The following is a 20,288-nucleotide window of genomic DNA, read 5'->3' as shown; positions in this document are numbered from 1 at the left end:
ACAAGAAACTTCAGGGGGTCAGGTCATAGACACAGGTCACAGACATCAGTAGGAGTAGGGCCATAAGGTGATGTGTGTTTTAAAATAAACATACATCATTTGTTCCACTTCGGGGTATCTGATGCAATAACTGTGTCACAGTTTTCCTCTGTCACATCCTTCCCACATGAGAGTGGAAACATCACTTCAAACCAGCATTCTGGATGCTCTCCTTTCCCCCACACTCCCACTCCAGCTCTGCTTGCCATTAAGCTTTCTTCAGGTTTAGCACACGCTTATTCTTTCCATTGGCTGCAGAACTTCTACAGTGTTCCTGTAGCTGCTCCTGCAGATTCTAGACCAAAATTTAAGCAGCAAAGGTAAATAACCGCCGCAGGCCTTCGTCTGACAAACTGCCGCTTCTGGCATGATACATTAAGGTCACTCTTCTAGGCTTTTTCTTCCCCAGGTAGGGGCTCCCCTCCACTGAATAGGTGGGAAGACGAGGCTGCCCGCACATGGTGCCCAGCGAGGTGAGCCACTTCTTGGTCCTTCACTAAGAAATGAGACTGGGAGGAATGTCCGGAGGTGAGTTTCACATCATGGGAAGGGGACAGGCAAAAGAGCGAGGAGCCTTCTTGTACACACTAAGAACACTGGGATGTATACCGATCCCGACTGAAGGGTTTTCCGTGCAGATGCCCCTCACATCCTTGCTTTGCAAAAGGACTGGGTGATCTCTCTTCCAGCATGACTCTACCTGCCCCACGGTAACACACAGATCCCTCCCTTGCACGAGAGCAAGGTCTGGGCATCGCAGGGTGGAAGGAGGGTTATCTGTTTCAGAAGGAGGGGAACTTCCCTGTGTGAAGTGGAGATCTAAACCAAGACGAGGATGTTGGGAAAAAAAACACGTTCCATGTCGATGTGGTGGAATTTGGCCTCCCACTGCTAGAAGGCTGGTGGGAAACAGTTCACTCTGCTGTGTAGTTTCATCCTTCAAAACCTGAATTAGAGTAATTGCTGTGGACATTCCAGCATCTGCAAGCTGATGATGATAAAAGGCAGTTACAACCCTCCAGTGCTGGGAGGAAATCAGGTGGGAGTCCTAAGCCTCGCAACCAGCATTTGCAGACAAGCAACCTTAAGCCTTTTTGAAGGGCGCTGTCAGCAAACGGGAGCTTAGGGAACACTTCAGGTTGGCAGGAGGCAAGCAAGAACGTATCCTCCTGTTAGCTTGTTTTGGGAGGGGGGATACGTTGCCAAAGGAGCCGGTTTGACAAAAATCGAGGCTGGATGCCTCTGTGCGCTGCTGTAATGGGAAAGCCCTTCGCGAGGCAGGAAATCCTGGAGGCACTCCCCTTAGAGAAAGCTTGTGTGCAGTAGGAGATCAGATGGGGACTCCCGCATGCCCGAGGCCCCATTAAGATGTATATTAAGCGATGATGCTCTTGGGTCCTTTGGTGTATTTGCTTATAATTGCCATTCTCCCCCCCCCCCCCCCCCCCGAATACCTGCTTTTTCCCTTTAGCCCTGTGAGGACAAGTGCATTTAGAAAAAGCCTCCCAAAGGCTCCCCCTCATGCTCTGCATCATCCTTGACCCCATGGGGCACCCTAAGGCTGTCTCCAGCTCTACAACCCAAACCCTCCTATGTTGACTTTGTGTCAATGCTCCTACAACATGGATTCCTGACTGCTGAGCTCACTTCACACAGGCATGTGCATGTATACCCTGCTCCGGTGACTGATACCTTCAGCATTCCCTATGACTTCACGAATACTTTCATAGAGCAGCCACAGAACTTACTCCAGTATCTCCCATCTCCTTCCCCATGGCACTAGGAGGATGCAGGGGTTAAAAACCAAAAACAACAACAAAAAAAAAGAAATAAAGAAAAAAGAAGGGTTTTTAAAAAAAAGAGGGACAAGGAACAGCAGGAAGCCACAGCAGACATTACACTTAAGGAAACCCATGAGTAAGGAGCAGCTTGGCCTGGCACCAGCTTTGCTAGCCATGACTCACCCAGTATCTCCTCCCTACCACCGTTTCTTTTTTAAGTTGGATATGACACCCTCCACTCTCAGCCTGGTGTATCCGGGTTCTCTCCACTCCAGGGACTGCAGCTTTTCCCAGGTGAGCAAGGGAATCCCAGTCTTAACCTGCCTCCTTACTGCCTAACCCAACCCTCACGCTACCCCTTTCCTTTCTGAGGCCAAGATGAAAGGATTAATGCATTATTTGCCTTTTAGCCCAGGTGGTCTGCTCAGCTAGCCTCTGCCTCATTTACCATTGTTGCAGCTAACAGATGTCTGGATTGCAGCTGCTCTCCATGAAAGAAGCCCTGAGCCCTGCTGCAACTGGGCACCTGGCGATGCTGTACCCGTTTGTTCATATTGAAGGAACATGCGAGCTTTTAATTGTTCATGGCAAAGGGAGCTTTTTAATAACTTCAATTAACAGAGAGAGAAGAACTCCAGTTAGCTCTTGCTATACAAAAAGTGTCCACAATGTCATTAAAACAAGATTTACAAGTGTCATAATTCTCAGCAGCATAGTCAACAATACAGCCAATCATTACAACTGAGCACCAAAGGAGAAGGGGGGGAACATCACACCACCGAGGAACGGGAGGAAAAGAGAGGAGTGTGGGGCGAAGAAGGTGCAGAGGAAAAAAGAAAAGTCGTTTTTGCTTTTCAGTCTAAATTGATTTTATTCTACAAAATGCTACTCAGTTAAAATTGTAAAAGCAAAACCATTTTAATGTGTTTTCTTTCATAGCAGCAAGCTTTCTCTAACAAGCTTTTGGTTTTAGTGCAAATACTGTAGGCCTGTAATTTGGTAAAATAACAAGAACAGAAAAGAGACAACGCCAGAGAGAATGCCTGAGAGCTGATTCTCCAGGACTGCAAGAACGATATTAAGATCACGACAAGCGAAGAAGGGTCCCAATTCAGCAGTCACCTCTAAGAACCAGCTTGGCAGAAACTATTTCACTGCAGACAAACAAGAAAACCCGAACAAACAAAGCCCCCATGAGCTAAAACTTTAGAGGGAAAAAAGAAAACGCAACAAAAAAAAAAATAAATGAAAGAAAGATAATGGTGCCCCCAAACCTTCAGTAATCCTCATGGTCACCTATTAATCACCGAGGCTTGATTCCACCTCTGACACCCGCTTTGCAGCAGCAAAATGCTACTGACGCTCTCAATGTGCCCCCAGGAGAGTGGAATCAGAATCAGGCCCTTTCTGTATGTGAGGATCTTAAAGTAGACTTTAGTGACACTAGTAACTTATCGCCCTAATAAAGATGCACTATCCCTTATAGATGTTACTTTGAACTACACAGTATATCAAGATATATACAACAGTTTATTCTCTCACTGAGCAAAAACAATTGGATACCTATTTTCTACACATTTTAATATGGTTTTAATATCAAGTAACCACAAACAAGAAAGTGGAATAACCCTTTAATCATACAGGATAGGAGGGGAACAATTAAGTAAAACAGGATGGGATTTTATTATTATCTTGTATTCTGAGATTCGTCCTGAACTCAACCTACTGTTCACAGAGGAATGATAATGCATCTTTAGAAACACATCTCTTTGTACATTTTATACAGATGACAACAAAACCCAGAATCTTTCATTTAAAGAATCTAAAGAAAAAAATTATTAACCTAAAAAAAGAAGAAGATTGGAATATTTTTAATGCTTTCTTTATTATATCCAAGTCTTGAACAGAAAAAAAAAAAAAAGATGTAAACATGATAAATAAATAAGAAATAAAATGCAGATTGTTCCCCCCACCTCTTAAAATGTTTGACTTGGCCTTCCTAATGAAAATGAACCTGTAAGTGTCATGATAAGAAGATCTCTTACATTTCAGAAGTCTGTTTTAGAATGAAGAAATGGAACAACAAACAACCCCAACAACAAAAGGCAAAAAAAGAAGGCAACAACCAAACAGCAGGAATGTGAGCTGGGAGGATGTTAAATTAATGGTGGGCAGATCTGCTGGAGCAGGCACAAGACGGTTGCCTGCCAATAAATAAGATACCAGGGAGGAGGGGGGGGGGGGGGTGTCTTAGGTTTGCTTTCATTTTGTTTTTCTTTTCATTTAGGATGAAGGCCAGGTGGATCCTACATACAGTAAGCAGCAAAATTAAAAGGTTCAGATGAACTAAATAGATCATTTAAATAATAATTATAAAAACACAACAGAGAGCTACTGTCCCCAGCATGTTGGTCCCAAATCCCATCACACCACAAGCAGTTTGAGTCTTACCCTGTCTCCACGCCTACGAGAAAGGAATGGATGAAGGCAATGCCACAACTAGGAAGGGGGAAGGAGGAACAAGGGCAAAACTGGAATGGCGAACATCACCTGGAAGCTGAATGTTTCCTTCAGTGCAGCTGCTACTGCTCCTCCCAGTTTGGCATTGATTAATTCAAGATGTTGTTAAAGGCTTCGTTGGGCCAGTCACTAGGGGATTGACCCAATACCAGCTGCAATCCCCTGGGCCTTTTTCCATCGATTCAAACAGCTCTTGGTCAGACACTAGTTATAACAGCTCCCGCATCCCCATTACATGCAGAACGTGAAGACTACATTTAGGAATAGGCAGCGAAGGTACTCGTGGAAAATACCATTTGGGGGATGAGGAAGACAGTAATTTCCCCAAAAAGCACACCAGTAAACCTGAAGAGAAGAATGCAGGGCCAGACCAAAACAGCAGAGGAGCTCAAGTTTTACCTGTCTGCCAGAAACTAAACAAGAGTAAGGCTGATCACAAAATACAGAAGAGGCAGGAAGACCAGCGATCCCAACACAGACATCCTCTGAGAGATTTAAGGGACAAAATGGGCAGGCACAAGGTATTCAGGGCTTTTTACAGATAGTAGAAAATAATCCTCTTTTCCAGGCAGTTTCAAGTGGCTCCCATTAGTATCAGAGGACAGGAAAGGGGACCATCCTGTCCCTGAGAAGGTCAATGCCAAGGCAGCAGGCAGTGGGCAAGGGCCAGCTGCAGAGCCTTAGTTCCTTCTGGCAATGATTCAGTGATGAAAAGGTAGGGTTTTGTTGTTGCACTAGGAGTTGGGCTTATTTGGATTTGAGGAGGCACCTGACTTCCTGAAACCCCTACTAGGAATGCTCCTAAATTCCCAGGAACAGCAATCCTGATCAGCTAGCCTCAAAAGTAGCTGCATCACTTTAGGATTCGCCACTTGTCAGTGCTGTATTCTGCTCAAAAATGGGTGGAAATGACATGCAGAGCCATTTTATTGAGCAGTTTTAGATTCCCAATTCAGACTAGCACAAACAAGCAACCTAAAGTGATGTCATCTACATAAACCCCTATGAGAACAGGACCCTCTGTGCTAACTATGGGAAGTTTCAGGTCTACTTTGTTAAAAAGGAAGTTCTGATGTTCATGTAACGACAAGAGAATTCCTTCATCAATTTTACTTACTGTGCAAGCTTCATTTGAAACCTCCAGCGCTGGTATAATGATAGAAGTGTTTAAAGGATAAAGCCCAAATCCCAATCAGCTTTAGAAAGCAAAAAGATCACTCATATTTTTCTGTTTCTGGCAGGTTTGGTAAATACCTGTGTTTGAAAATAATAGTAATAACAGAAAACCAAAGCCTACCTTTGGAGCCATAGTAGTGTCCCTTTGAAATGACTCATGGAATGGACAGTGGCCAGGGTTTGAGGGAAACCAACCCTGCTGAGGAAAGGTCTGGTTCCACGAGACTGAACCCTATTAATTCCCAGTGGAGTTGGTGAGGACTGCAGCAGTTTAGCATCTCACAGGACTGGCCCTATAATTGTATATTGCGTTTCTTCAGGTCCAGCCTGACCAAGAAATATCCCGGGTTCAGTTGATTAAAAAAAATATATATATAAAAGGACAAGAAAATCTCACACCAAAATAAATAGCTGCCACCACAGCTTCAACAGGCAGGACCAGAGAGCTATCCCTCAAGCGATTTAGCTGGCAAGCTGAGCAATCCTAGTGTGCACATAGTCATGGTTTGACATCGATAGGAACTGAGCTTGGCTCCATGCAGGAATAGGTTATACACATTACTATTTTCAGTAGTGAACAGCAGCGCTGGAGAGCTTGTGCCCTCTGTCAGCACTTAGTAGTAGCAGCCAAGCCCACAGGTTGGAGAAGACAAGGACCCAGGGCTAGGGGGAAGAGCCCTCTGATTTGTTTTGTCTTCAGGCCAATCAACCCCAACAAAACCAGATCAATTACAATGTAAAAACTCAGAGGCCGAAGATCAAGGTGCAAATAATAGTAACCTGTTTTCCCCTGCTGTCATTTGTCATTCATAACCAGAGGCTGTTGGAAGCTCTGTTCTAGTTCAAATAGGTCACCACTTCAACCATGCCATTCCTGCCTGGTCAGGAGCACCTTGTGGCCTGTGCTGTGCTGGAGGTTGGACCACTGCCTTCCCTCCAACCTCGGAAATTGGGAATCTCTGAGCAAACAACACCCACTAATATCAACTGATGGATGTGCACTGGCTTTGTTTCCCAACAATGAAAAGGTCAGCAAGGGTACAGACAGGTAGTTTCACCATCTTATCCACTGCCAGTCTCCATCCTAGATTTATAGGCACATGGTGCCACCTCTTTTTCGGTAGCATGTTTTACTAATATGGCCAAGGGGAGGATTTACTAACAGGAAGAGATCAGCCTGAGTCAGGAGCCTGGATGGGGAGGAAGATGCAATACTCCCTAGACAGCAGGCAGCCCAGGAAAAGTAAACAACAAGCAGCAGATCTGATATCCACCAAACTGGGGTAAAACCCTGCCAAAGACACTGGTAAGTACCAGCCCAGCAGCTTTTCCGGCGCTACTTTGGCCCTGAGATGCTAACTTGTGTTTTGAGGAGCCCAAGGGGATAAATATATCTACGTTTTTAAGAAGAAAGGCTTCTGCATGAGGCTGCTGCTGTCTCTGTGCCCCAAGCCAGAGTTCTGAGCTCTGCCCTTGCTGCTGAGCCCTCAAGCCCCTCATGTCCCCCATCCTCTCTCATTCCTGGACCTCCTAGCCATCCCCCCTGCCTGGGCAACCCTACGTGCTTCCCCACAGCCTGTCCCAAGGGGAAAGATCCTAACAAGCCTTTAGAGTTCAAAGCAACTGGATGAAATGTCATGGGATCGACAACATTGAAAATGATAAGCACAGAGAGAGAGAGAGAGAGGGAGAGACCGAAAGAGAGAAGTTGTAAGATCAGCTAACCAGAATGATCTAAGCACAGAGCACAACCGATCAGATCCATTCACAAAGGAAAGGGACAACCAGCAATTTCTGCAGCTCGCCTTCAGTCCTGGCCAGGAGTGCTCCCCAAGTCCACCACAGCCATAAAAAGGTTTCCATAGGCAGTCCCTACAGAGGGGACGTCACCCTCTCCAAACAGTCCTGGTGCATCAGTCCCACCCTTGTCATTTCCTGCCTCCAGGGAGCTGGCGTTGGTCCTCATTCTCCTTCCTGGAGCTGCAGCACTTCCCCATCCTTGCTCTTGCTGCCCTTGTGCTTGAACGATCCTGTGCCTGTCTCTAATCCCACGGAGGGGGGCTCCCCCCATGGTGCTGGGGGGGATGTAACACACTGGCAAAATGGGGGGCCGCAGGGGGATTACAACGCCAGCAAGGTGGGAGAGTTCAAGGAATCCGAGGACTGGTCACCGCTGCTGCTGCTTCTCCGGTGAGCTTTGGAGCAGGACTCGGATGGCGAGAGAGGAGACTCCTGATCCAACACGTTGGGGTAAGTGAACACCAAGTTGGAGGAGCCAGGAGTGATGGCTGGTGTTGAGGTCACCACGATGGGAGTGTTGAGTGCCTCCTCCCCATAAAAACCTCCAGCAATGCTGATGGGCTTAATGACAGACCTCTGGGCTTTGTCAAGGACCAAAGAGGAAGAAGGGATCTCTTCCTCCACAGGCTCCTGCTTCACCACCACTGCTCCGCTAGCTCCAGTCCGAACACTCTGGAGGCTGCTGGATGGAGGGCTCCGACGCTCCTCAGGGCTGATTTTACACACAGGGCTGTGAGCCACCAGCATAAACTCCAGCTTCTCCTTCTCCTTCTGGAGCTCAGCAATCTCCTTTTGCAGCACTGACTTTTCCTCCTCCAGCACTTCAGTTTCCTGCAGACAAAAGAGGAATAAATAAATACCAGAGGCTTTGAAACTGCACCTCACCTGGAGCATGAACTTCATGTCTAGTTCCCACCTGGCATGGGCAGATACCCCCTAGACTCTTCGTGACCCAAGCAGGCACCAGGTCGTTGCCAGCTGAGTGTCTTGTGTTTCATGTGTCTGCCAGTAGGCTATTCCCAAACTTCACCAATATAAGGGTTATAAATAGTCTTCTCATGTGTTCACCTTCATTTTCTCATGGCCAGCTTCTACCGCTCTTAGCCTGCGACTTCACTCTTCTCCTTTGCTGTCTGCCTGACAGACAGCATAGCAGAGAGGACTCAGATATCCTCCCACTGTTGTTTTTTGTGTTAGGTAAGTCATATTCTTTTCACTTAAACAAGAGGTAGTGTACAAGTCTCTAAGCTGTTTCCATTTTTTTTTTCCTACAGTGCATATTACATATATATAATATAATATATTATATATAGTGCATGTTTTAGCATGAGGTGTCCGGGGTTGGAACTGGATGATCTTAAGGTCCTTTACAACCCTGACTATTCTATGATTCTATGGTTCTATATTCCAGGTTAGGTCTGACTCTTGCACTCTACTTTCATCTCCGCTGACTGCATCCTAGGATTTACACATTTATCTTTCCTGTGGTCATGTCACACTGATCGTCATAGTCAATCTGTGAGCAATTAATACCTTCCTGTGTGAGGAGCGCACCATTTCACAAATAACTTGTCCTCAGTCCTTCAAGTTATGACCTCCCACTTTGCACTCCTCTCACTTCTATTACTTTGGTCATGACAATCCTCAGATTCTTCCTACAGGATGTCCTGCTTCCACTACACTGGGAATACCTCCCAAATTTGAGTCAGCAGCATGTTTCACTGATACGCTTTCACTGCTGTTCTTCTTAATAAGATCACTGAATAAAACCAGCCCCAGCATGGTTCTTGACCAGGAGCACTAGAGCCTTCCTTCCAGCCTCCTTCAACACAACCTGTCCTCTCCTCCTCTTCAGCAAGTCCCTTACACACCCCACAGTTCTTTGTGGTCATTCCTACATTCTCCAGCCTAACTGGCTATTTCCCCTGTGGCATTAGACCTTTCTTGCTTCCTTAGTGCAGGAAATCATCTACCCCCACTAAAGAAAGGTTAGCCTAAAGGATGCAGCTTTGACAGGTGCACACAACATCTGCTTCTTTTTCTACTGCTTTCAGATGATCCTACCATCTTCAGTGCTTTTGTCCTTAAAGTCTGCTTTGAGGCATACAGCATCTTTATTTCCACTTTTAGGGGGAGGCCAGAGATAGGAAGACTCATGCTAGTTGGGAGGCTAGAGGGAAGGGAGCTCCTAGGACATTTTGGGAATTTAGCCTCCTGAGCTCTGAGTCTGAGCCCTCACCACCACTGTTGTAGGAGTAATGTCACTGGGCAGCCCTGGAAGGGGAAGGTAGTGTGTGTTTTGTTGCATCCTCCTTAAACATGCTAGCTGAGGGAGAGCAGTACCCTTCGAGCTGGTCCAAAGGGCAGGCGACAAGGAAGGAGGAATGTATGCAGAGCACGTACCGCCTGGAGTTTCTCTGTTAGCTCCCGACGCCTGTTACGACACTTAGCAGCTGCCAGCTTGTTCCTCTCTCTCCGGATCCTTCGCTTCTCTTCTTCCTCAGGCGACAGCTGTAGGCAAGTGCCAAGAAAACCCACAATCAGATCTGAGCAAGGCATTCCTTGAAGTTTGCAAGGATTTAACCGCAACGCAAAGGAAAAAGGCCTGATCCAGCAGGATGCTGAGCACTCCCCCTCTTCACTAGTGTCAGCAGAAGATGAAAGCACACAGTATCTCTGCCTGCACTGGGTCTTAGCAGAAGGGTGAGGAGAAGATGGAGTTGGGAGCAGGGGGAAGATTGTGTAAGAGGACAGTGAATCTGCACCAAGGCCAAACAGATAAAAGATGCTCTGATTGTTTCACAACTTGGGTGGTACATTAAGCAAAACCAGAGCACGATGTTGTAAGTGCCTCTTTCTTGAAAGAAAATAATCTGCTGCTTCCCACACAAAAAATAGTTGTTAGCTGGAAGGGGGAGACAGGAAAATCAGCAGAGCTCCCATGAAATCCATGAAGCAACAATGATTTATACCACCCAAAAATCTGACCTCAGATTTTCGAGCACTCGGCGAGATAACACACCGTGCTCCTTGCATCAGCAGGCAAGACTCCAGTGATACCAAGGGCTTCCCGACATCCTCACTGATGTAAATCAGGAGCAAGTCCATAGAAACCCATCGGGCGGCACTTGTGAAACCTGAGGAAGTGAGCAGGAGCCTGCAAGATCTGGTCAAGTCAGGCCAAGCTTTTGGGGTTTGAGAGGAGGTTTGTAAATCCCAGCAGCAGCAGATAGGCTTGTACCACTGCCAAGGCCAGGGAGCTGGTAGAGCAGCGTGTGAAGAGGGCTGGCATGGCTCGGCTCACACACCATGGGAATTCACGGCACACGCTTGGCTGCGCACCCTCCTCCACTGCGGACTGACCTCTTGCCCCGCACTTCAGCCTCACCGGCTGGTGTGTGCAGCGAGGGCTCTAGCCCAGCGACTGCCAACAGCGGTGAAACGAGCACCCTGCAAAGCACGAGTCAGAGCTCACGTAGTGCCAGCGGAGAACGGGAAGAAAAACCTTCCCATGAAAGCTTTCAGTTTCAGCATCTCCAGGGGCTGTCAAAATTGCAAATGAGACATTCACCCTTTTACCATGTTTTTCTTTTTCGTGTTAGTTTTATGCTAACCTCATTCTGGTTCATTTCAGTTTCCTTTATTTCCCTAATTTTCATCTTTGCAGTTCCAGGGGGCTTACCTCAGCCTCTGGGCATTCACTTCGCTTGGTTCTGCTTTCTTTTTATCAGGGTCTGTGCCTGTGATTTCACCTGCACACAGCATGAGATGCGCACCGAACAATGCGAGTACTTCTAGGACTTCAGGACACAGGTTTTGGGCCTGAGAGCTTTTCCATCAGCAGATCACTGTGCTCTATCCCCGGGTGCCCTTCCAAGCAGCAGTAAGGAGCCCCTACAAACTCTGCTGTCCCCGCTACAGCTCTGCCTTTCCACCTTCCAGCTTGTATGTGTGCAGGGTGAAAATGTATTTGCACACCAGTATCTGCAGTACAGCAAAGCGCTGTGCATGCACACAGATTCTGTACTGACTTGAGGCCTTTGTGTACAGTTTTCAAGGGCCCTTTCATGCTCTGGAAGCGCAGACCTCATTGAAATATGTTGGGACTGAAATTTCTCCTCCCAGGAGAAATTATCTCTCTTGGAGGCCATGGCTTTGCAAATATCTCATAGAGGGGGCTCAAGCCCCTAATCTGGACATGCTTAATGTTACACCAGGTCTACAAAGGACTGTTCTGTCAGTGGTCGCTGGATTTGTTTGAAAGCAGTTGGATTTGGCACCATTTGTGCCTCTGCTGTACGCGTTATCTGTAGCTTGTCCAAGCCCAATACGTGCATTCACTGGCAGAAACATGCATCAAAACAGGCTCTTTTCACGAAGCTTTACACAGTGTTTTCCAAAAAGGCACTCTGATGTGGCGGTCAGAGCACCAACAGCGGAAACCTGAGCCAAAGAGCCACGGTAGAGCGCCCGGGTACTGCCTTAGCACGTGTCTAATCAAAAGGACTTGGCTTTGAATGACCCACAATGAACGACTTGCAAACAAGCCACAGGCCAGGAATTGCTTGGCAGGCATCCTTCAGCAAATAACTCTGAACAACAAATAAAGCGGAGAATATGGTGATCTCTTCACGGCCAATTTGTGAACACAGAGGCAGCATTTGTCAAACAAATTAGTTGTTGCTAATTATTGCCCCAGTTCTCGTGAGAGCTTCCCTGGCTTTGGACACCAGCCCTGCACGCAGTGAACCGGGAGGTAGCTCCGGCTGGTGGAAAGGGCTGCCACATCCCCGAACCAGCACGACTGCCTTTCCTTCCTCCCAAAAATGAGTCCTCAGTGCATCCATCCCAGCTCCTCAAACTGAGGCTTGTCTTACTCTGGACAAGTGACTTTAACCCCTTCCCTGCCTTTTAGGTCTACAGCAAACAGCTACTCCACATAAAATAACCAGACAATGAGTCAAAACAGATGACATGGAAGTAAAAGTAGGGCTGGTGAGTCTTGCTGGAAACAGACCTCACGCAATGGTGTGTGCTCGTGCACCGAGGGTGTGCGGCACATCTCATTACACTTCTGTGCAGCGACCCACACAACTGCTGCTTGGGAACACAGAGAGATCTAGGTTATTCAGGCTGTTGTTTTTGTTGTTCTTTAAAGAAATCAGCCTAGCACAGAGGATAACTGTTCACCAGACAGCCCTGGAGAAGGCTGTTTCTTAGTAAGAAGGGATTGACAGGGCTGAAAGGATTTATAGAAGATGCCTGCATCTACTCCACCACCCTGTCCCAGAGCAGGATCCATCGTCCCAAGGGGAGGCTCAGCACAGAGCAGCACTGGTACAAGCCACCCCATCCCAGCTATGAAAATGCCGCTGAGTTGGGAGCAGAAAACCCTCTGCTTATGGGATCCCCAGCTCACTACCGTAAAGAGATCAAGCGTTTGTTTGCATGTTCATAGCGGGAAGGTGGATTTAGACATCCAGAAGGTTCTTGCTACTATAGCCAAGGTGCTCTAAGGAAGCTGTTCCTCTATGCACGATGCTGGCTAGTACTGGTGGTATCACCCAAAGTGAGACCAGAGCAGTGCTAGCTGCCACCGAGCAGACACAAACTACCAGCTGATGTAATTTGGGTGTCAGATTTATAAAAGACCTATGAGAAAGCTCCTCTGCTTGCTCAGAGGTTTCCTTCAGCCTGCAGAGCCAGAGACACTCAAACCGAAACCCAGGGCTCAACTTCAGAGTTTCACCTGCTTTGGAAACCGAGCCGCAACGCGGCCCAGTGGTGCGAAGCGTTTGACAGAGATCAAGTAAATCTCACTGTACTACGAGGAAGCAGCAATTAAATCACCCTCTGCCACCCTGAGAAACCCCAGCACCTGCACAGCAAGGGGGACGGACCTCAGCACTCCGCATGGGGCCAGGAGATCCCAAGGGAGAACATGGGGAATCTCTGTCCAAGTGGTTTTGGGGCACCCCCAGCTGCTCTCCGCGCCGTGGTTACCTGCTCGTCTCTCCGTCTCCGGCCCACGGTGGTCCCGATGGTTTTGATGACACCAGGTCGCTGAAGGGCTGTGTGTCCGGCCACTGAAGACAGTGGGGGCAGTGGGTGGCTGTAGGGATGCGAACGGGAGTAAGGGCTTGACATGGAGGTGATGACGGTGGGCTGGACCATCCACTGCAGGTCTTGGCTGGTTGTGATGGCGTTGATCGTAGGGATAAAAGCACTGCCTGATCCTGGCATATCTACTCGGAATTTCTAGGAGGAAAAGCAGGAGAGAAAAGGGAAAGAGAGAGAGAAGAAGCCATCAATGAAAGCAGAACATAAACGGTTACTCAGAAACCAGCTAGGCCCTCAGGAGCAGCACCAACCAGGATCAAAACAGCACCTCAAGCAAAGGCACAGGCTGCAGTGCCTCTGCAGCATCCCAGGTTGCCCCTGCTCACCACAGCCCCCTGAGGAAGGTGCTGGGCTCAGGTGCTTCCCCTCCGGAGCAAGCCTGCCCTCTCCCATCCCCCTTCCTCATCCCCCCACACCTCCTCAGCATCCCCTACACCAGCCTTCCCCCAGGGCAGCATCCCCACCAGTGCCTCCCGCCTGTGCCCACCGCTCCTTCCGGTGTGCAACGAAAGGGGAATTGAGGAGTCCAAAGAAAAGGAAGAGAAACTTCAGTTCTGAAACGCCATTGCCAGGCAGAGCAAAGCCATCTCCTACCAAAGGATTACCCTAAACCTGGGCTGGGTCCACACCGGGTTTGGGTATGGCGAGAACAGCAGCTTGCTTCTTATTCAGTGGTTCTGCGCTTGCCACACACAGGGCGAGAAACCCGGCCCCGGGATGGTTACGTGCAAGGATATGTATTTTAATAGCAGCCTATAAAATAGATCTTAGGATTCAGATCGGACAAGTTCCCTGCAGCTCTCTGCACTGTCTAGACAAAACAAGGCAGCAGTAAAACCGAGGCAGCAGCTAATGATCTCCTCCAAAATACATGTACACCTTGTTTCAGACAGAGGTAAATCCATCTGGATAATATGCTGGCACTAAACTGCAAGGAAAACAATTGCTTGTCCCCGGAGGGGGAAGCAGGGGAGAAAGAATGCTTTTGTCTGTGCTGAGCAACTTCAGGAGGCTTTCAATGGTTAGACTTGGTTTTACAGACAGACAAGCCTTGCTCCAGCAATCACAGTCCAAGGGACAGGGCTTGTAAGACCAGCAGCCATCAGTACCACTGATTTTGTGAGCATTGAGATGATCCCACATAAAAATGCACATTCTTGGGTCAACAAACCAGCTTCCCAGAGAAACAAGAGCCCTTGCATCAGCCTGACCTCAGCTCAGGTAAGCGTCCCAGATAAGGGACAGCACTTCAGCACAGATTTCCTTTTCAGGGTGTGCCTAGTCAAGCACCTTAAGTGCTTTGTTAAACCAAGGCTACTGCAAATAGTATTTCACATTCTGATAGCTACAGCATTTCGGGCCGGTATTAGCTGCAATAAGTCCAGCTGCCAACGCCTCGAGACCAGGAGATCCAGTCTGAATACTGATCAAAGCTGTAAGGTGGCATTTGACAGCTCAAAATCTAGCAAGAAAGGACGAGAGAAAGACAGAGTGAATCCAGTTAAGCAGGCGGGGGAATTGCACAGACAGGATGACACTGGCACCAAGACCTTGGCAAAAAGCCCCACCAGAACCTGCGCGATGCACCTGGAGCTTGAGCCCCACACAGCCTCAGCATACCCCACATTTCAGAGCACATGCCATCTTTGTGACCTCTCCCAGTTAACTGCAGAGGCCCAGAGATGAAAACTGTCAACACTACAAAGGAACTTAAGGGTGCGGATCCCCATCTTTGCTCTGCCCAGCGCAGGCTGTGACCACACGGCACAGGAGAGGATGCCTTGGTGCATCCAAAACCATAACACAAAGGACCTTAAGCTCCCAGAAGGGAGGAAGTATGAGACTGGTTGAACCACAAGTGCTCAAGTCAAGGGACGCAAGTTCTGCTTCCAGCTCCACAAGTGGCTTCTACAATGACCTTTTGCCTACCTGTGCCACCATCCCTCCTGTACCCAAAATGCAGAGAAGAGTCCTGTCTTCTTTGCAGGGACACTAGAAAGCTATGGCTGAAAAACTGAGATCTTTTGGTGCTCTGTTATGTGAAGACGCCGTTTGCATTCCAGAGCAAACAACCGTTGCCTCTGACACCCAACGACCTCCTAAAAATTCCCATCAGAGGTCAGGAGAGTCAGACCCACCACCACATCAGCCACATGCAAGTGCCCTTCAGAAAGATCAGGCTCCCAGTTATTGATGAAGCAACTACTCCGCTCGCAGTCAGTCCTGTATTCAGCCTAGGACTCTAACACCAGTGGAGGCCTCCTGGACAGCAAGGGGGAGCTGCTCAGTCCAGCCACATCCCTCCGCAGGCTTGATTGCTTGCTTGTATCCATTCATAGTCCTTGCTTGCAGACTGGGGGAAGAGACCAGTGGGGCTGCAGCCCCTGCCTGTGTCGCGCTCCATCTCTGTCACCAGCTTCCTCTCCAGTCCCTCAAAATATCTTCAAACAATTTCTCCCAAACCCTTGTTCTGTATTTCCCTCGATAACCAACTCGGGGGACATGCTGTTGTGACAGGCTGAGTCTTCAGATAAGGGCACGCAGGCTACTGCGGGGGTTACAAGCACTGCTTCCTGACTGGTCAGTCTTTCCCTGCTAGGACACTGCACTGGATTAGATTAGCTATGCTAAAATGCTGCTGCCCCGGCTGCTGTGCCCAGTGGCCATCAGCCCCGACTCCTGGGACACAGCTGCCTTCAGTGGCAGGCCCTGCATTCCCTGCACAGCCCCACTGAGCACCGGCCTCCCTGCTTTGGAGCTCCAGACCTTTCCCCACGCTGCAGCCCCAGCTTTGCTCTCCTCATCCCTCCTCCCCTCAGAGAGCTTGAATCTCCCTGGCAGCACCACCTGCCCTCACCCACATCCCCATTTCTCTTCTTTCCAGACCCCTTCCTGCCATTTCCTCGCCCAGGCCACCCGCAGCTCTCCTCCCCTGATCCGGGAGAGGCTCCTGGAGGCACCTCTCTGCCCGGCTCTTGGTTTTCCTTATCTGCAAGGAATTCACAGCACTACAGAAAAGATGTGGCGATAGCCAGATTGCAGGGCTACACACGCAGCACACGCTCAACCACCAAGCCACTGCTCCCCTCCTGACCCAAGCAACACGCAGATGAAGGTATCATTAACAAACCCCAGCAACTAAGCAGCAAGCAGAAACAGTCCTGTTATTAGGAGTGCCAAGAACTGAGGTCAGTCTCTGTTCTGCCTCAGAAATATGTGGTGGGATGGGAGCCTCCCCCAGTCCATAGCCAGGGAGTCTCCAGTGAGTCCTGCCAGGGGCAGGCTCAGTTAGCAGGTCACAGTGGAGGAGCACGGGAACATTTCAGGCTTTGGCTCCATGGTTTCCTTCTCCATCTTAACAAGGAGCTTCTATACCACACCCCACAGCATCTCTGCTCCCCTCCAGACCTTCGCTTACCTCTGTAACTGCAAGTGCTGAGTAGCACCAGAAACTGGTCTAGAAACAGGTATGGTGGCCATGGAAAAAGACCAAACCCAACAACAAAACCACCCCGAGGATGTTTAACAGCTACTCAGTTATAAAATACAGGGTGTTCAGGACACATCCTATAATAAATACAAGGGCCCTGGTGGCTCTCCCAAGTTGAACATGTCCTCGAAGGAAAAATGGACACACTGCTGGGATATCAGAGGGGAAAGTCGACTGGTCTGAAAGAGTACACAAACTCCTCCCATGAAAGTCTATGTTTACCACATGGCAAGTCAGTGATTAGGAAAATAGCTTGACACGCAACTTAAAAGGAAAATGTTCCAGTGCTGCGTTGTATGGGAAAAATAATTAAAAAGCATCAAAGTTTTGGCTCAGAGACACAGTTTCCAGTTATCCATGTGACTGATGCATCTTTTCTTGCTTTGGGAAAGGAAGACAAATAAAGACACGAAAGAAAAAATTCCTACAATGCATATTTTCTACAGCGATAAAACTGCAGATCTCCAAAGACCAGAATCAGCAGAACAGCCCGACTGCTAGGGTAAAGGCAACGCTTACATTTGATCCTAATCTACAACATCTGTAGGGATCAAGGGAGAGACGACGCACAAGCCTTGAGAAATCTCCCAGATTCTTAAAGAAAGCATTTATGCTCTCGCTAAGCCGCTGTCCTGCTCAGAGCCCCGTTTCAGATAGTAACCCTAGAAACTGGTCTCCGGCCCCTGTATCAAAAGCCAAGCACACCAGCTGCCTGGGGAAGACGTGCAGCCCCCGACAATGAAACGGGGGACCCCCAGTTGTGAGTCAGACCTCACTTAGCTCAGTATGAAGGGGCTCCGGAGTTTCACGGCCTCCCGCAGCAAGTGCTTGAATCCAGCGAAGGGAGGAAAGGGAGAGCGGAGAATTCACAGCTTCTTAACCGGGCGTTTCCAGCTTCTCAGCTCCCCTTCCCGCTCCACAGCCTTGCCCTAGCATTTACTGTAAAAGGGGGGATAAACCGGAGCCGCGCTGCAGCCGCTGGGAATCTCGGTGCGCAGCCCGCAGAGGGCACCAGCGAGATGCGTTTGGAGCAGGCGGGGAGCGGCAGCGAGTCATTTCTGGTAAAACTTCTTTTATGTGAGGAATGTCACGGGCTGGTACGGTTGGCAAAGTTTAAGACTGGACGGGTTTTTCCCCCCCCACCACCTTCTTCGTTTATGATCTTATGACTTCTTGATGCGAGGACAGCGATGGGCTCCCGCTGCCAGGTCGCTCATACGAGCCCCACATGAAATAACAGTATTAGGGAGGGTGGGGGGCAGCCCGACTCTGACTTTTCAGAGGCAAAAAAAGAGAGTGAGGCTGGGCCAGCTGATGTAAACAAGTTATGAAATAACCCAGGTTTGTATAACCGGCCCGATTGTGTAATGCCTTCCCCAGAAGTGGTGGATTTAGTACATGTAGGCATATAAGCCGTTCCGAAACGTTTTCTTAAGGAAACGAAAAGGTGTGGGGGGGAATAGACCAAAAAAACGCCCGACTCGGCTTTTAGGTCCGTGAGCTCACGCCGCTTCCATAAGGAAATATCTCCCGCTCCCTAAGCGCCGCCCGGCCACGGGAGCCGGCGAGGGGAGCGGGGCCAGGGAACGCTCCACCGGCTCCCGGGAAGTCTCGCTCGGGAAGAGGCCGTCGCCAGGCAGAGGGCGGCTGGGGCTCCCGATGGAGCGGCAGAGCCTTTGGTGCTCACGGTGCGCAAGGCGGAAAGCAGCCCCGGAGACAAAGTTTAGGGGGAGAGAAGCGGGGAGACTGCTTCGGGCGCTTGGAGAAGCCGGAGCCCGCTCCGAATCCCGTCCCGTCCCCCCCCCACACTGCCGGCGCTACGGTGGCTGCGGCAGCGCCCTGAGAGTAACTCGGCGGCAGCTCCCGGAGCCCGGAAAAGGCCATCCTGAACTGCTGCGAGCGAGCCAGGGCACAGCCCGGGAACGGGCGGCGAGCGGGGCACGGCGAAGCTCCCGACGAGAACAAAAGCCAGGGTAAAGAGACACAGATGCGCCCGTGTGCTGCCGATACCGGCAAGTGCCCTTTAGGGAGCTAACCCCGGCGGGGCGCGGACAGCGGGGCACACCGACACCCGCGGGCCACGCTGTACCGTGTCCGGGGCGGCGGGGCAGCCCCGCCGGCCGCTTCCTCACCGCTCGGAGCGGACATCCCGAGCCCCGACCGACGGGGAGCTCCTCTCAGCGTCCCTCCCGATAGCGTCGCGGCGCCCGCTCCGGAGCAGGCGGGGAAGGAGGCAAGCGGCGCTGCTCCGCCGGCGGGGACGGGACGGGACGGGACAGGACGACGGCTGCGGGCAGCCCGCGCCAGCCCCGCCTGCGCCCCCGCGGCCGGCGCCTCTCCGCCGGGCGCCCTCGCCTTCCCCGCGGAGGAAGCGCCGCTCCCCGGGTGTGGCGGGGAACTCCCGTGCCCGGAGCGCTGGCGGCAGCCCCCGGGGGACCCGAGGGAGAGGGGCAGCGCCCGGCCTTACCTGCTGGGCTGCGCCGCTGGGGTAGGTCTCGGGGTGTCCCGGGGAGCCGCTGCTGCCTCTGGAGGAGGTGTCGAAGCTCCCGGGGTAGTCCTGGTACATGGTCCGAGGTCGGGCCGGGGGAGCCGCGTCCCCGCCTTCCCGCACCGACACCCGCCGCTCCCTCGCCGTCTCCCCGCCCCCTTCTCCCTCCCGACCTCTTCGGCGGCTCTTGCCTTTCGCCTGTCAGCGCTCGCCGCGGACAGTGGGGGGAAAGTGATGCAAAAAAGGCTTCGGAGAAGGGGAAAAAAGGTAAAAAAAATTAAAAAATGGGGGGGGGAAAGAGAGAAAAAAGAAAATCAAGATGATGATGATAATAATAATAATAATAATAAAGAAGCGCGGGCAGTAGGGACGCGCCGACGGGACGGGCAGCCTCGGCGGCAGCGGAGCGCGCAGGCAGCGCGATGTCCTCTCTCCGCGCTGCCCGGCGAGACTCACCCCGCCGGCAGAGCAGCCGCGGCCCCGGGGGCTACGGGCGGAGCGGTTCTCCTCCGCCCCCCCCCTCCCCTTCCTCCTCCTTTCCCCCACCAACCACCGCCAGCACCGGCCGCCCCTTTTCCCGTCGCGGGGTGACTCAAGCGGGCCCCACGCCGGTTACCGGAGCGGGAGCTGTGCGCGGCCGCGGTGACTCAGAGCAATGGCATCGCCGCGGCCCCACTCGCTTATTATCCGCCCGCCGCCCCGCACCATGTGCACTCGCACACGTCAAACCCGCGGCGCACCGGACACACCTTGCCAGCGCGGAGCCTCCCACCTGCCGCCGCCGCGGGGGGGGGGACGGACGGACGGGACGGGGACATGGCGATGGAGCCCGCCCTCGCCGCGCCCGCCGCGCCGCCCCCGCCGCTTTGCCCGC

At 50.8% G+C, this 20,288-nt stretch overlaps 1 protein-coding gene across 2 annotated transcripts; it reads right to left on the bottom strand.

Moving 5' to 3' along the window:
* Positions 1 to 2,392: 2,392 nt before the first annotated feature.
* On the bottom strand, positions 2,393 to 20,126 carry FOSL2 (FOS like 2, AP-1 transcription factor subunit). 2 transcript variants are annotated; one of them, XM_065679453.1, is made up of 5 exons: positions 20,031 to 20,126; positions 19,394 to 19,660; positions 13,320 to 13,574; positions 9,720 to 9,827; positions 2,393 to 8,147 (listed from the first exon to the last, which is right to left on the bottom strand). In XM_065679453.1, the coding sequence occupies exons 2-5, from the start codon at positions 19,490 to 19,492 to the stop codon at positions 7,638 to 7,640; spliced, it is 972 nt and encodes a 323-aa protein (XP_065535525.1). In that variant the 5' UTR covers positions 19,493 to 19,660; positions 20,031 to 20,126; the 3' UTR covers positions 2,393 to 7,637. The 2 variants fall into 2 exon arrangements, with proteins under 2 accessions (XP_065535525.1, XP_065535526.1); XM_065679454.1 differs by lacking the exons at positions 19,394 to 19,660; positions 20,031 to 20,126 and adding an exon at positions 17,698 to 18,706.
* Positions 20,127 to 20,288: the final 162 nt, after the last annotated feature.

The sequence above is a fragment of the Lathamus discolor genome, chromosome 5, assembly GCF_037157495.1.
Source record: "Lathamus discolor isolate bLatDis1 chromosome 5, bLatDis1.hap1, whole genome shotgun sequence".
Classification (NCBI taxonomy): domain Eukaryota; kingdom Metazoa; phylum Chordata; class Aves; order Psittaciformes; family Psittacidae; genus Lathamus; species Lathamus discolor.
The sequence above is the reverse complement of the archived record's forward strand: the minus strand, read 5'-3'. Positions and strand labels throughout refer to the sequence as shown.